General features: G+C 39.6%; 1 protein-coding gene across 1 annotated transcript; it reads left to right on the forward strand.

The window, feature by feature from the left end:
* Window positions 1-1,812: 1,812 nt before the first annotated feature.
* Window positions 1,813-2,525, forward strand: LOC124263442. Its single transcript, XM_046698088.1, has 2 exons — window positions 1,813-2,035; window positions 2,255-2,525. Exons 1-2 carry the CDS (start codon window positions 1,905-1,907, stop codon window positions 2,466-2,468), a joined length of 345 nt encoding a protein of 114 aa, XP_046554044.1. The 5' UTR covers window positions 1,813-1,904; the 3' UTR covers window positions 2,469-2,525.
* The last annotated feature ends 12,574 nt before the right edge of the window (window positions 2,526-15,099 follow it).

The raw sequence follows: 15,099 nt of genomic DNA on the forward strand, positions 1-15,099 counted from the left end.
CCCTGACCAACGAGGAATGTATGGATTTACAAAATATGTCTAAAAATAAAAATACTGACAAAAAATGTCAGTGGGCCGTTCGTATATTTGACTCATGGTACAAGGAAAGAAAGGGCACAGATTTACGTTTTGGGCAGACTCTTTGAAGTTAAGTGATGAGGATTTATGTAAACAATTGGTATTGTTTGTGACAGAAGTGAAAAACCAGAAAGGAGGCGAATACCATGGAAATACCATTCATGAAATCCTCATGTCAATTCAGTATTTCCTCCGGGAAAACGGTAGGGATGTAAACTTCAATGCTGATTTTGAATTTGCCCCTCTACAAATGTTAGACGCAAAAATGAGATCATTGGCCCAGAGTGGAATCGGTATTCATAAGCGAAAAGCTGACGTGATAACTCGCGAACAGGAGGATTTACTATGGCAGAAGGGGATACTGGGCGATGAAACACCACAAAAACTTCTGGACACAATGTTTTACATAAATGGTATATGCTTTTGTCTTCGGGGTGGGGATGAACATCATTCGTTGAAAACTGGGGAAAGAGGCAATTTCAGCATTGTGATGAAGAATGGTCAAAAGCATTTACGATATTCTGAGGGTGTGACAAAAACAAACAACGGAGGTCTGAAACACAAAAATGTAAGTCCTAAGTGTGTGGTAGTTGCAGAAAATAAGGAAAATCCCCAACGATGTCCTGTCAGGATTTATGAGAAGTACATGTCATTAAGGTTTGTGCTGATATAGTGTAACTGTAATATCCCCACACCCCACACCTCAACATCCCGCACCTCCACAACCCAACATCTTCACACCTACATAAGTCCCCATGGACCCTAATTATGGTGGTCAACCTTCTATAGCCCATGTTTTATATTGTAACGTGTTCCTAAATTGAAATGTTTTATTTCTTCATGCTAGTTTCACGTTCATAACTGTGATATTCTTGTAATTTTACTGTCCTTTGTTGACAGGGTTTTACAATTTATCATTAATTTATTTGTACAGATTGTTCTCGTCACCATTTGCCTGAGATATTGCCGCTGTGACGTTAAATATTAACTCACCACACCTCATGCCCCAACATCTCACAATTCCGCACCCCACACCTCCACACCCCCATGAAAATGGCGTTCACAATAGTTATTGTTATACTGCAGTGATATAAACCGCACAATGTATTTTAATACCCTCACCAATCAGTTTGTTGGCATAACTCTCAACTATTATTGCTGAAAAGGCACCCACAAAGTTCTAATCCTTGCATGATTACGACAGAAAGGGTAGTCTCAGATGCCACTGTTCGCTATGCAGAGTTGCGTCCCTTGTGCATGCCAGGAAGTTCTACACGTGCGACACATCTCGACATTTGGAGCTTTCCTTCCACTTTTAGCTGATACGCCGTAATATAGCTGGAATAGTGCTCAAAGCGGCGTTGATCCATGCTTACTGTTCACGTAGTACTGTATGTAATGTATGAAGTTTTCATTCAAAGAAAGGTTGTACGTATTATTTCTACCTGACTGATCATGATATGGTCTTCTCATCATGATATGGTCTTCTAATCACATAAATCGCATAACAAACCCTAAAAGTCTATTCGTTGCCAGTTGACAGTGGGGTTTGATTCGTTTAATAAATCTAATAAACGTTTACTTTTCGTTTTAGAATTAGAACATACTTTGAATTTGCGCTGCAAGCCCACTTTCTATTTTATGACAATTTCGAAACACAGAGTCTGTCTTTATAACAAAACGTTTTACTGCTTTCTTGAACAGACCAAGTGAGTGCGACGCATTTTACGTCCGTGCTTTTGAAATACCCCAAGCCTGACACTTGGTACTGCTCCGTAGCAGTGGGGAGGCACACCTTGTCTGGCGTTGTGAAGAGGCTGTGCGAAATGGCTGGCTTTAAGGGATTCTTCACAAACCATTCTCTCCGAGCTACGACAGCCACACGCCTATACGAGTCCGGCATAGACGAGCAGCTGATCGCCGAAAGAACCGGACATAGATCCTCGGCAATCAGAGAGTAAGTAACTCTCATTTGTATTTTATCTAATATATACACGCGTTCATTCATACGTACTGAAAAAACACACCAATATTTTAAAATTTAATATCCAAACTTGAAAGTTATGATAAGATGTATTGGGTTTCATTATTAAAACCTAATGTATAAATTCAGAAGAATGTTATCATGCATTGTGCATACTGATAGGACAGATTAATACTGTGTTCCTTCCTACAGGTACAAACGGACAAGCGACCAGTTGCTGAAGGTTGTCGACGACGTCGTACAAAACAAACGTCGAGCAAAGCCTGCAACTTCTGCTGCGACATTACCATGCTCTTCCCGCCAGGAATCCTCATGCACTTCCTCGCCAGCTCCGGACAAGTCTCAAACCACGCCAATATCATTTACAGTTGAGAGAAAGGGAACCAAGATTTCGTTCAAAATGTAGAGAAAAATAAATTCCCGAATGGTTTGTGTTTTTTGTTTGTATATTTTGAAAAGGCTTCAGTGAGTAGTGGAATAGGTTTCACCAATTCAGTAGACCGAAAAATAGTCCTAGTACTATTGGCGTCCTACTTAGCACTATTGGTGCCCTACTTAATACTATTGGCGCCCTACTTAGCACTATTGGCGCCCTACTTCGCACTATTGGCTTCCCACTAGGAACTAATGGCTTGTGCCCATGGAACTAACCAACTCCAATTTAGGTTTAATTATTAAAACCTAATGTATAAATTCAGAAGAATGTTATCATGCATTGTGCATACTGATAGGACAGATTAATACTGTGTTCCTTCCTACAGGTACAAACGGACAAGCGACCAGTTGCTGAAGGTTGTCGACGACGTCGTACAAAACAAACGTCGAGCAAAGCCTGCAACTTCTGCTGCGACATTACCATGCTCTTCCCGCCAGGAATCCTCATGCACTTCCTCGCCAGCTCCGGACAAGTCTCAAACCACGCCAATATCATTTACAGTTGAGAGAAAGGGAACCAAGATTTCGTTCAAAATGTAGAGAAAAATAAATTCCCGAATGGTTTGTGTTTTTTGTTTGTATATTTTGAAAAGGCTTCAGTGAGTAGTGGAATAGGTTTCACCAATTCAGTAGACCGAAAAATAGTCCTAGTACTATTGGCGTCCTACTTAGCACTATTGGTGCCCTACTTAATACTATTGGCGCCCTACTTAGCACTATTGGCGCCCTACTTCGCACTATTGGCTTCCCACTAGGAACTAATGGCTTGTGCCCATGGAACTAACCAACTCCAATTTAGGTTTAAAGTGTAATAAAACACACTTTCGCCCTGAACCATTATAACGTTAAAGCACTCGGACGCAAGCGTCCTCGTGCTTTAACTATAATAGTTCAGGGCAAAAGTGTGTTTTATTACACTATACATGGTGGTAGAGCGAAGTGTATTTCTTAAATATACCCACCCTGCACAGGGCTTGGCCTGACTAGCTGTTTCATAGAACCGGACCGATTCGACTACGCGTCCAGTTGAAGTTAGAGTTGAAATAGTGTGTTGGGCAAAAAGAATACGGTTCATGGCTCCTTTGCCATCAACCACCAGAATCCCTTCCTACACAGTGAGTGAGTTTAGTTTTACACCGCTTTTAGCTATATTCCAGCAATATCACGGCGGGGACACCATAAAAGGGCTTCACACATTGTACCCATGTGGGGAATCAACCCCGGGTCTTTTCTCGTGTGAAAGTGAAAAGAGACTGTACAAACTAACTATGGTTACACTGAATTTCAATTCCTTGTTTCATAAGAAAATGATATTTATAAGTTAATTTTAATTTTAAACTTAAAAAACATCGTATTTTTTTATTTTATGGCGAGGTGTAGGCGGCATGACCTTAACTAAGACGTCACAGACTGCCCCTGTTTGATGAGGTCGTAAATAGAGAATACTACACGAGGTCTCATTACATACGAATTATACGAAATGAGTGTCCTTCCTATGGTATCTGACCGAGCGAAAGCGAGGTCAGATAACATAGGAAGGTCACTAGTTTCGTATAATTCGTATGTAATGAGACCGAGTGTGGATTTTATTTATTACCCACGTCTTACATGTATTTAAATTGACAAAATAGCGTATTTTTGTTATGTTTTTGGTTTCAAACCGAAACCGGTTTCATAAAGAGGTTGCGGAAGAGTTTTGTACTGTAGTACAATAATTGCATGACGTCACACTAATGACGTCACTGCCATGGTAACCGACGTCACGATGCATGTCAGTTGTCATCGCCTCGTACAGCCTCCTACAGTAAACTACTCCGTTGCACCTCGTTTCTTGGTTTCCAGTTGCTTCATTCGGCTAACATCACTGGTGGAAACATTGCGTTTATATTTTTCGACAGATATAATGTCTCAGTTCGACTCACAATTAAACAGCGACACGGCAACGTTCGCAATGTTTACATTCCCACAATGCATTTAAGTTGTAGAATGAATGAATTCACGTGTTTGTTATGAATGAAAAAATAGTTACGTCAGAATGTGACCTAATTGAGAGGTCATCGGTTATCCAATCAAATCGTTAGAATTTCAGGTCAAGTCGTTACGACACAGGTCAACGCGATACGACACTCGTGTGACGTACGAGATTAATATGCAACTACCCATACGTTGACCACGTGGGTAAAAAAATGATTTACAAGTCATCTGGCTCACTGGTTACACCTGATATGTGTAGTTTTGTAACGCACAATGTGATTGATATAATATCAAGTCCGTATCAGACCGCCAAACTTTTCTAGCGGCAGAGCCTCGTTTTGAGATTTCCACGATTTCCAGATGTCCGTTTGTCAGAGCACAGATCATGCTGCACGAGGTGTTTGCAAGGAGTAGAAGGAGAGTAGTGTTGCAATATACAAGTGCTTAGATGTATCAAATAATACTGATTAATATTTATGTATCCACTTGAATGAATTGGTCTCAAAATTCTGGACTAGTTATTGTACTAAGTTGCGCAATAGGACGGAACCCAGTTAGCAGGAAACGAGATTGCTGTGTTATCATCGACTTGACATGACACACAAACCAATAGGCTGGTTTCGATCGTGTGAAGGTGGGCTTATAACAAACCAAGCTCTTTGGTATTACATTATTGCATTGGATAAACAGGAGATTGTTTTCTTAGGACAGAATATTTTTTATGTTTAAATGTTTAAAACAATACGAACGGCACCTACCACTCACTTCACAGACGAGTTCAATTCGCCTCTCGTCCCATGCCGGATCATGCAGTGTCTTCCACGGAACAAGGAAGTTCAATTTTAAATCGGTTATGGTAGAATGGACTGACTGACTGAGTTTGGTTTTACGCCGCTTTTAGCAATATTCCAGCAACATCACGGCGGGGGACACCAGAAATGGGCTTCACACATTGTACCCATGTGGGAATGGTAATAAACATAGTGTGTTTACGCTACGCGTTCGGCTTCAAATGAAATTTAGAGACTATCAATTCGGTCTAACATTCATCTAATTTCCAACACAGTACGTTTATCTCCTAATTCTTTCATGACCAATCCGACATCGCAGCATAATGGGCTCCTCAAATCTGGACTGACGATACAGAGCGATGTATGTACCAGCCTTATCTAGACCGCCTCCGTGGTGTAGTGGTTAGAGCGTCGGCTAGGAGTGCGGAAGGTCGCGGGTTCGATCCCCGACCGCGTCATACCAAAAGACGTTAAAATATGGTACTTGTTGGTCCCTGCCTGGCGCTAGGCAGTAATGGGTACAACAAGGACTGGTCGGCTCGGAGTCGGTAATGTGTCTGAGTGGGGTATTCATGTTTCACTGCGGCATGGTATCTCAGTGGGCTAGCACTATAAAACCAGCTTAAGTCTGGGCTAGTACAAGCAGCCGCACATACACATACACACGCATGCACGTCGTCATATGAGCGAAATATTCTCAAGCATGACGTTAAACCCAATTCCACCACCACCACCAGCCTTATCTTCATTACCAACCTTTACTCACCTGTACCGAACTTACCCTCCCCACCTCAACGGGAGGTAAACAAACCACCTCTGTGGGCAAGCGAACCTTTTCAAGAACTTGCAGTCCTAAAACACAGACATCTAAGCTTGACACTGTGACTAGTGACTTATCTAACATTAAATTACATTTGGTAAGGTTGGACAACAAAATGGAAGAAATGGAAAAAGTGACACTAACAGTGTCTGATCTAGATAAAAGTATGACATTCACGAACAATAAATTTGAAGAATGGAGAATCGAGAGAGCTGAAATGGAACACAAACTTAGAGAGTGTCAGAGTGACATAAAACAAGCAGAGTTAGCACGATGTAGGCTTGAACAGCTGAGACTGAGAGAGAATATGGTAGATCTGCAGATGACGTCTATGGCAAGAAATTTGCTTATTATGGGTGTTCCGGGGCAACTTAGTACTGACACCGGTCCAGAAAACACCGGTGATAAAGTGGCAGATATCTTGTCGAAGAAATGTCTGACATGAATATTGAAAACTCCCACAGACTAGGACTTTCAAGAGGCACCTCAACTAAACCTCGGCCAATTATAGCCCGGTTAAAAATGCCCAGCTAGCAGACGATGATACACATGCATCCTACAGGAAACCCAAGGGATCCTAGTACAGAGTGGTCGAACAGTTGCCGGAAGAGGTTCGAACCTACAGACAGAATACACTGTACCCTCTTATGAAGGAGGCTAACGATGAAGGACAACGTAGTCATATGGTGAAGGACAGGCTGTATGTTAACGGAAAGTTGGTGAAAGTAGATCCGCCTCCACCCTACCGGGTACCCACCCAGGTGTCTCATTCTACAGGGGCAACTACAACGAGGGATATGCCCATGAATGTTAATCAACAAGGCAGCCGCCCATAGGACACTCGCCGTGGACATGAGGACAATAACACAGTTACATGTGAGAATAACAATGACAGTGATTTGGATACTGAATATCCGTGCAGTAAGCAGCTGAATATTATATCCATAAATGTGTGTCGACTGAGGAATAAACTAAAATACCAAGAATTTACAGAACTCATCAATACTGGTGATATTATAGGTGTACAGCAAATTGAAAACTATAACGTGCATCTGAAAAACAGAAAGAATACTGGAAAAAACTCTGGTGGACTTGGTATAATAATTAAAGAAACAATTAATGAATATTTATCAATTTATACCTACTGACTGTGATATTGTGATGTGGGCCAAGGCTCAAAAGACTCTATTTCATGCAGATAAGGAACTTTCTTTATTGGATTTGTGTACATTCCACCGAAAAACACAAACTATGCCAGCGACGAACATTTCTTTCTATCATATAACGAAATTTTGCAACATTATTCTGATAATAATACTGTTATTCTAATGGGGGACTTTAATGCCCGTGTTGGAACGGTCGATGACCTATGCGAAATCGACACTGTTATTGGTCGGCACATTGGACTACACGAATCTGACCTAGATGTTGATTCACTTTCTAATAATTTAATTCAAAATGACATGTCTCGACATAGATCCTCTATGGACCTAGCACGTCCTACAAAATATGGTAGTTTTCTCTTAGACATTTGTAAAGGTACATCATTATTTATACTTAATGGTAGAGCAGGTAGTGATAAAGGTACTGGATCATTAACCTGCCGTGATGCAAGTGTGGTTGATTATGCAGTTGCCAGTGTCGACGCTGCATTTCTTATATCTGACTTTCATGTACTCGAATTTCATTGTTTATATAGTGACGTTCACTCGCCTTTATTTCTACAATTACGAACACAGGGAAAACTCAATTTTTCAACAGGTTCTTCACATTTAGATATACAGTGTTGGGACCTTTGTCGATTCGTACCAGCCAAACTTGACCTATTTGTGTCACATGTTAACAAAAACACATTGACAGACGTTGTAGATTGCATCCGTGCAGCACGTGCAGGACGTGGTGACAGACCTCAGACTATTGACAGAGCAGTGACTGCTATTGGTGACGTGTTTCATTGTGCCGCTAAGGATACGTTTGGTGTTAAATCCAACACAGTTAAACAAAACTAATTTAGAAAAGCTAAACGTAAATATCGACGTGCCAGACATGAAGACGACAGACGGAACATGAGAGCACAGAATCGTATTTATAAGAAAACTGTAGATAAACATTATACAGCTTATATTACCGGTAGTCATCATTTGCCTGTGGAAATAGGTCGATGGTCAAATATCCCCTTTGAAAACAGATTATGTGAATTGTGTGATACACCACATGTTGGTGATGAATTTCATTACCTCTTTGAATGTCAATATGTTAAGAAAGAAAGAGAGTTGTACATACCACGCTTCTATTATGTAAATCCCAACTTTTATAAGCTTGGACTGCTACTTGGGCAACTGTCTCACCGCCGCATGTCACATATCCGTAAATTATCTAAAATTATCAAATGCATACTATCTACCTTTGCCTAGTATTATTACCATCGTTCTCAAAAGACATTGTAAATGTGTACAGCCACATCATATTTGTAAAAACATGTATATCCATGTACCACGAAGAGTGTGTTTTTTAATAAACTTGATTGATTGATTGAACAAGCATTAACAGGCCAACAAGAGAATATGGGCCCCAGTTCACCTCCAATCAGTTCAATACTTCCCATTACAAATATTATACATACCAGTATATAACGCCACATAATGACTAATACGCTATACTATATGATAACGGTAAACAGAGGTTGCTATGTACATCTTTCTGTGATGTAACTGATTTCTTGAAACGAACAACGGTGAACTACTGTTATGAGGGACTCAAAGGGACCGCATATTTTGCTTCGCGCTTATAACAGAGTGAGTATGGTTCTACGCCGCCTTGGTACGTAAGTTCCAAAACATTCAAAGTCAATTTAAATCTATCCAACCTTTTTAATCGTAGAATATGTGTTTTTTAATGTATGGCTAAATGTGTCTAAACTGCTAACGGCTGAAGGGATGGTGTAAATCCAGCTAGGGTCCATGCAGGAAGCAAATCTACTGTAAGTCCCCATGGTTCCTAGTATGGTCATCTACCTTCAGTTGTTTGCAATCTATAGCCTGTTTTATAATTGTCTTGTTATTTCTAGCTAACATGTTTTATATTTCATCACTAGTTTTAACTGGATTTCTGTGATATATACTAGTAGTTTTACTGTTCTTCGTCAACAGGTTTTAATTTCTAATTTTATCGATATAAGATATAATCATTAATTGTTCTCGTGACGATATGATTGAAATATTGCCGATGTGACTACACATTTAAACTCACTCACTCACTCACTTACGCCGCCTTGAACAATATTCCGTCAATATTATGTCCAGGGAAACCAGAAATGGTTTAGTTCGTTATACTCATTATATAAATTCTATCAAACCCCGTTGTGTCGAACTCGTCTGGACCAAGGGAAAATTAGACTTATCCGAGTGTTCGACATATCTGACGGATATGTCAGCATAGAAATGACCAAACCAACATTCTCCATCCGTGTCTACTGACTTTTCCTCTCCACAAATTTTCTTAATGACAATTTCATGTCTTTCAGTAAATATATCCAGCCAACCATTTGAGCAGGAAAAATCATGTCTGCCTTATTGTTTGGCTAACTTTTTTTCTACTTGTGTCATTAACAATGACACTGCTTTCCCTAACCATTCTGAAGCATTTCAAAAGTGCTTTCTCAACATCATCAATTTTAGCGGTACGCATTCTCTTACGAGGCTCGACAGTAGTCAGCGTGGAAGCAGTGTAAGACTGTTTCTCATATCTGCCGTACAGCGATCAATGGCATTGTTTCACGGTCATTTTGGAACTGGTTTGCTACTTCTGATCATATATCGTAAATGCACAATGCCCCTACTAAATGATATTGTTTACATACTTTATTAATAAGATAATAACAATAATGGCCACTTATAAAGCGCCTGTACCACTCACTTGCGCATGCTCAAAGCGCTAAACATTATTACCCCAGATGACCCAAGCTGTTTCTTAGGCGCTAGAAGGTTATAGTCACATGACTTATCCCACCGGGTACCCATCATAATCAGCACTTATCTTGGATCCTCGTGTGGAAAGTACAGCCTCTAATTCAAAATGTTCTGTAATTTAAATATATCAACTCTTCTGTTGATGAGAAGTGATTGTGGCGTTGAAACAAGTCAATCGATGGACGAAAACATCGTGAAGAACAACATGGTTTAAACATATTTATTTCATGAAAAAGCAACGACAGAATTTTCATGAACTGGATTGGTTAACAAGCTCAAAAGAACTTATATGAAGACCGCTCCAATATACATAGATATATGAAACAGTATCATGACAAGAAAAGATGATATCTAAAATGAAAGTACATGGTATGACATGTAGTCGGAACATTAAAATTATGATGGTTGTATACATTTATGGCATTGTGATTAGTGATTAGTTTAGCTATTCCTCTTCTTTCGCGAAGAGAAACAGAGGATGTTTCAGCGTAGATTTTATCGTGACTGGTGCCGCGAACAGCTCCACATATCGTACGTAACGCGTCTACGTGCACGTTTTCCAAGATTGTTGCTTGAATGTTGGTACAATTGTCATAAATATGGCTACAGTAGTCAAAGATAGGAAGTATAAACGACGTATACATACGATTCAGGGTGTTTCTCGTTAGTCGATATTTAAGGCTTCTTAAGCAATTTATCATGGGGCTGACTAGCTTAACGATATCGTTTATATGTATATTCCATGTACAATCGTTTTGAAGAGTTATACCTAAATGTTTATGGTTCGAAGTTTCTTCAATTCAAACGTCGTTGAAAAACAATCCTGGATGAGGATTTAAATTTGATTTCCTACTGAATAAGTTTTAGATGGCTTGCCCAGTTTGCTATTTTTAGTAGATCATTATTCAGACTAAACGCCGCTACGTAAGGGTCGACTATTATTACATAGATAGAAGTATCATCGGCAAATAATCGTATATTACTGTCAATGCCTTCAATAATATCATTTATGTAGACCATAAACAGAAGTGGTCCTAGAACAGAACCCTGCCGGACGCCAGCTTTTACCGGTTTAATATTTGAACTATAATCATTTATGACTACACGCTGGGATCGATATTCTAAATAACTTGTAAACCACTGTAATAATGAACCATCGATTCCTCAAGATTTTAACTTATGCACGAGACCTTTGTGCCATACTCGATCAAAAGCTTTGCTGATATCGCAAAATACTGCACTTATTTCCTTACCTTCGTCCATTGCCTTGGCTATGAAATTATACAAATATGTCAACTGATTCACGCAAGAGTCCCTCGGGATGAAACCTGACTGTAAATTGGATAAGATGTTATTGCCTCTGAGACAGTTGAAAACATGTTGGAATATACATCGCTCAAATATTTTAGATACACAACTAGTTAAGATTACTGGTCGGTAATTTGTACAATCATTTACACTTCCCTTTTTGTGAATATGTATAACGCTTGCTTCTTTCCAAACTGCCGGCAAAACGCGTTGTTGAAGTGATAGATTAAAAGTCCCGTTAAAAGGGGTAAAATACTGACAGCGATTAATTTAAGAATTCTATTTCGAATGCCATCGGGCCGGTTGCTTTCGCAGTATTAACACTCATTAAGATATCATATATTTCACTGTTAATAAGATTAATTTCTGATAGACTATTGATTGTCTATATATTGATATTTGGGGGTTTTGAATCCGGATTTTGTACTCGCGATTGCAGAGTGAAATAATCATTTAGAGAATCAGTTATATCTTGTAAGTCATCGCTTACGACATCATTCAAAATCAACGGGGGAAAATTAAAGTTGTTTTTATTTCTCTTCACGTAATTATTGATTAATTTCCACCAACATTTGTCCGTAGTGGATCGATTTAACGTTTCATCTAGTTTATTTGCATACGCACCTTTCGCTTTTCGGATAGCCGAGATTACTCTATTTCTACTTTGTCTGGACAGAGCCCAACGGGTAAAAGAATTTTTCCTCTTAGGGAGCTGATGATGTCTATTGCGCTTACGTATTAGCGATCTAATTTCGTTATTCATCCAAAGTGGACTTGATGGTCGAATAGTAACAATTTTATTTGGGATATTCTTGACACAAGTATTCCTTATTATAGTTGTTAATTTATTTGCTATGTCATCCACGTGGTTGTTTAAGAATAAGTCATTAGTGTCAAGATTATTGATGTCAGAAATCATACCATTAACGTCCATATGTTGATAATCATATATTTTACTTTTAAATGTATAACACCTGGGTCTAACAGATTTGATATCACCATATATCGTACAATGGTCACTGCAAATAGGGTGTAACATCCCGCGATCCTGCACATTTTGCATAGAGGATATAAATATGAGATCAATTAAAGTACTGGATTGCGGGGTGATTCGAGTTGGTTTGTCAATACTTTGGGTTAGTCCGTGTAAGGATTCCAATAATTGAATTTTACGATTGCTTTCATTTAAAATATCTTCATTAAAGTCGACAGTAATAACGGTACATAAGTTAAGATCGACAGCATTTCCAATTGACTGATCAATCCTCGTGGTCGGGCCTCACCTGAATATAGTCTGTTTGCAGTGAAACGTACCGAATTTCATTTTAAACCAAAAAGTAAAACAAATAAAGTGAAATTTCACATCGCTAATATCGGTTTGTATTTCAAGGGGGTATGCAAATCAAATGAAACGCAAAGAACGACAAGGGTTGTTCTAAGTAAACGCTCTTCACGTACCGCACGTGCATTTGTTTCACTGTTCCAACTACTGCGCATACCCAATTGTAATACAAACTAGTAATATCGATTTGAATCTATGATCGTTTGTTAAACAACTTTTATCCTAAGTTGAATAAAATTCTGAGATTTAAATGTTCAATTGGCAAGGTAAAATTATGAGGATTCGCAATCTTAATTTCACTTTATTTGTTTTACTTTTTTGTTTAAAGTGAAATTCATCCGAACGTTTTCTCTGCAAACAGACTATACACGAAAATATTTAGTCATGGGACTTTCCTTAGCCGACTTGCTGACCCCTGTTTGGCCTAGTTACCTTGCCCGCTGTCTGCATAGTAGGTGGTGTCTCTGCTTACATATGGTGCAGGGTCTACCTCGCCCGCTGTCTGCATAGTAGGTGATGTCTCTGCTTACATATGGTGCAGGGTCTACCCTGCCCGATATGGTGCAGGGTCTACCTCGCCCGCTGTCTGCATAGTAGGTGACATCTCTGCTTACATATGGTGCAGGGTCTACCCTGCCCGCTGTCTGCATAGTAGGTAACATCTCTGCTTACATATGGTGCAGGGTCTACCCTGCCCGCTGTCTGCATAGTTGGTGACATCTCTGCTTACATATGGTGCAGGGTCTACCCTGCCCGCTGTCTGCATAGTTGGTGACATCTCTGCTTACATATGGTGCAGGGTCTACCCTGCCCGCTGTCTGCATAGTAGGTGGTGTCTCTGCTTACATATGGTGCAGGGTCTACCCTGCCTGCTGTATGCATAGTTGGTGACATCTCTGCTTACATATGGTACAGGGTCTACCCTGCCTGCTGTATGCATAGTAGGTAACAGCTCTGCTTACATGTGGTGCAGGGTCTATCTTGCCCCGTACTTTACAGATGTACAGTTACAGATGGTGTCCTCCCATTTGTGAGAACTCCCAGTTGTGAGACACATTAATTAATGGTTCAGTGCACACAGGTGGTGCTTCCCCATCCCTACGATGAAAGTTGGAACAGCCCTGTTGCTGAAGAGTACCCGCAGGAGGCATAGTTCATTAATGAGTTAATTAACACAGAAGACATTGTTCGTTGAAGAGCATTTATTGTTTCAATAGATACTGAAATACTGAAAAAGATAATCGTGAACTGGTGATATATTCTACTTGTTGAAGGCCTGCTATAATGGTGGTCGGAAAGAGCAGTCAAAGGTTAATAAATACATTTGGATTAATAATAGTGACAACAGTTATTGCTAGATTTTTCAAACACGTAAATCTGAGTAGGTAAATTAATTTCTCTTTCATATGATCACGAAGTTACCTACACAAAGTGTTTATTTTTTAAAGCCATTTATCTGAGTAGGTTAATTACTTTATCTTTTAGAGTTTCATTAAGTTACCTCCACAAGATTCAGTTAAATAACCAATCCTTAATTAGCTGGGGTTAATCCATTCTATCAGATAGGGGAGTAAGGTGTGTTTTCTTTGCTAATTACCTACTCCACTGTCTCACAACTGGGAGTCTCACAACTGGGAGTTCTCACAAATGGGAGTAGACCGTTACAGATCCATGCATCGGTCAAAATATCCTGAAAATGTACATTGGACTGTCGTCTCCTTTAGTTCGTGATACCCACGTATATGTTCGTGAGTAAACGCGACAAATTGCAAAAATGTCGCCGAGTCGCACTTTGGTTACCTTTGACCCTTTCTTGTTACAGTAAGGGCAACATTCACGTCAATGTCTCCTCTAGAGACCTCGTACAGACCATAATATCGAGCATCATTTTAGAATATAGGCTTCAAGGAATTTTCCACCTACGTGCCAGAACACTATTGTAGACTTTTTAAATAGCCTGACCAGGATCATATAAAGACCCATCAATTACAGACCAATATTTTCACCTTGCTCTCTAAAACCATGCAGCAAACGGTAAATAATAGATTAATTTATTACAAACATTCCATGTGGTTTCCGGAAAAAGTTCTATTGATCATTTAGTTCGACTGGATAAGAAAAATGCAAAGCCGGCTGTAGCAAAAGCACGGTACCTACCATATGCGATCTAAAACACATTCAACATCCTTATGTGGTCAGAGGGTGTATTCAAATGGATCAAATATTGGTAAAGTGCATGCCCTAATTTGAGAGAGAAAAGCATTACATTATAAATAGGATGTACTCATTTGCCCATTGGTTGGACGACGAACATCAGAACTATCAAACGTCGATCTGAACTGTATATAAGTATCTGGGGATGTCTGGAGGGAACACTGGCTGAACACAACACAGTAACC

This window comes from Haliotis rubra, unplaced genomic scaffold (genome assembly GCF_003918875.1).
Source record: "Haliotis rubra isolate DU_JTF1 unplaced genomic scaffold, ASM391887v1 Scf882, whole genome shotgun sequence".
Classification (NCBI taxonomy): Eukaryota; Metazoa; Mollusca; class Gastropoda; order Lepetellida; family Haliotidae; genus Haliotis; species Haliotis rubra.

What these genes read in the sequence shown, in the direction of transcription:
- LOC124263442 (XM_046698088.1), top strand. Translation starts at nt 1,905, where the DNA reads ATGGCTGGCTTTAAGGGATTCTTCACAAACCATTCTCTCCGAGCTACG. An exon ending in AGATCCTCGGCAATCAGAGA is followed by an intron (nt 2,036 to 2,254) that starts GTAAGTAACTCT and finishes TCCTTCCTACAG; the next exon opens with GTACAAACGGACAAGCGACC.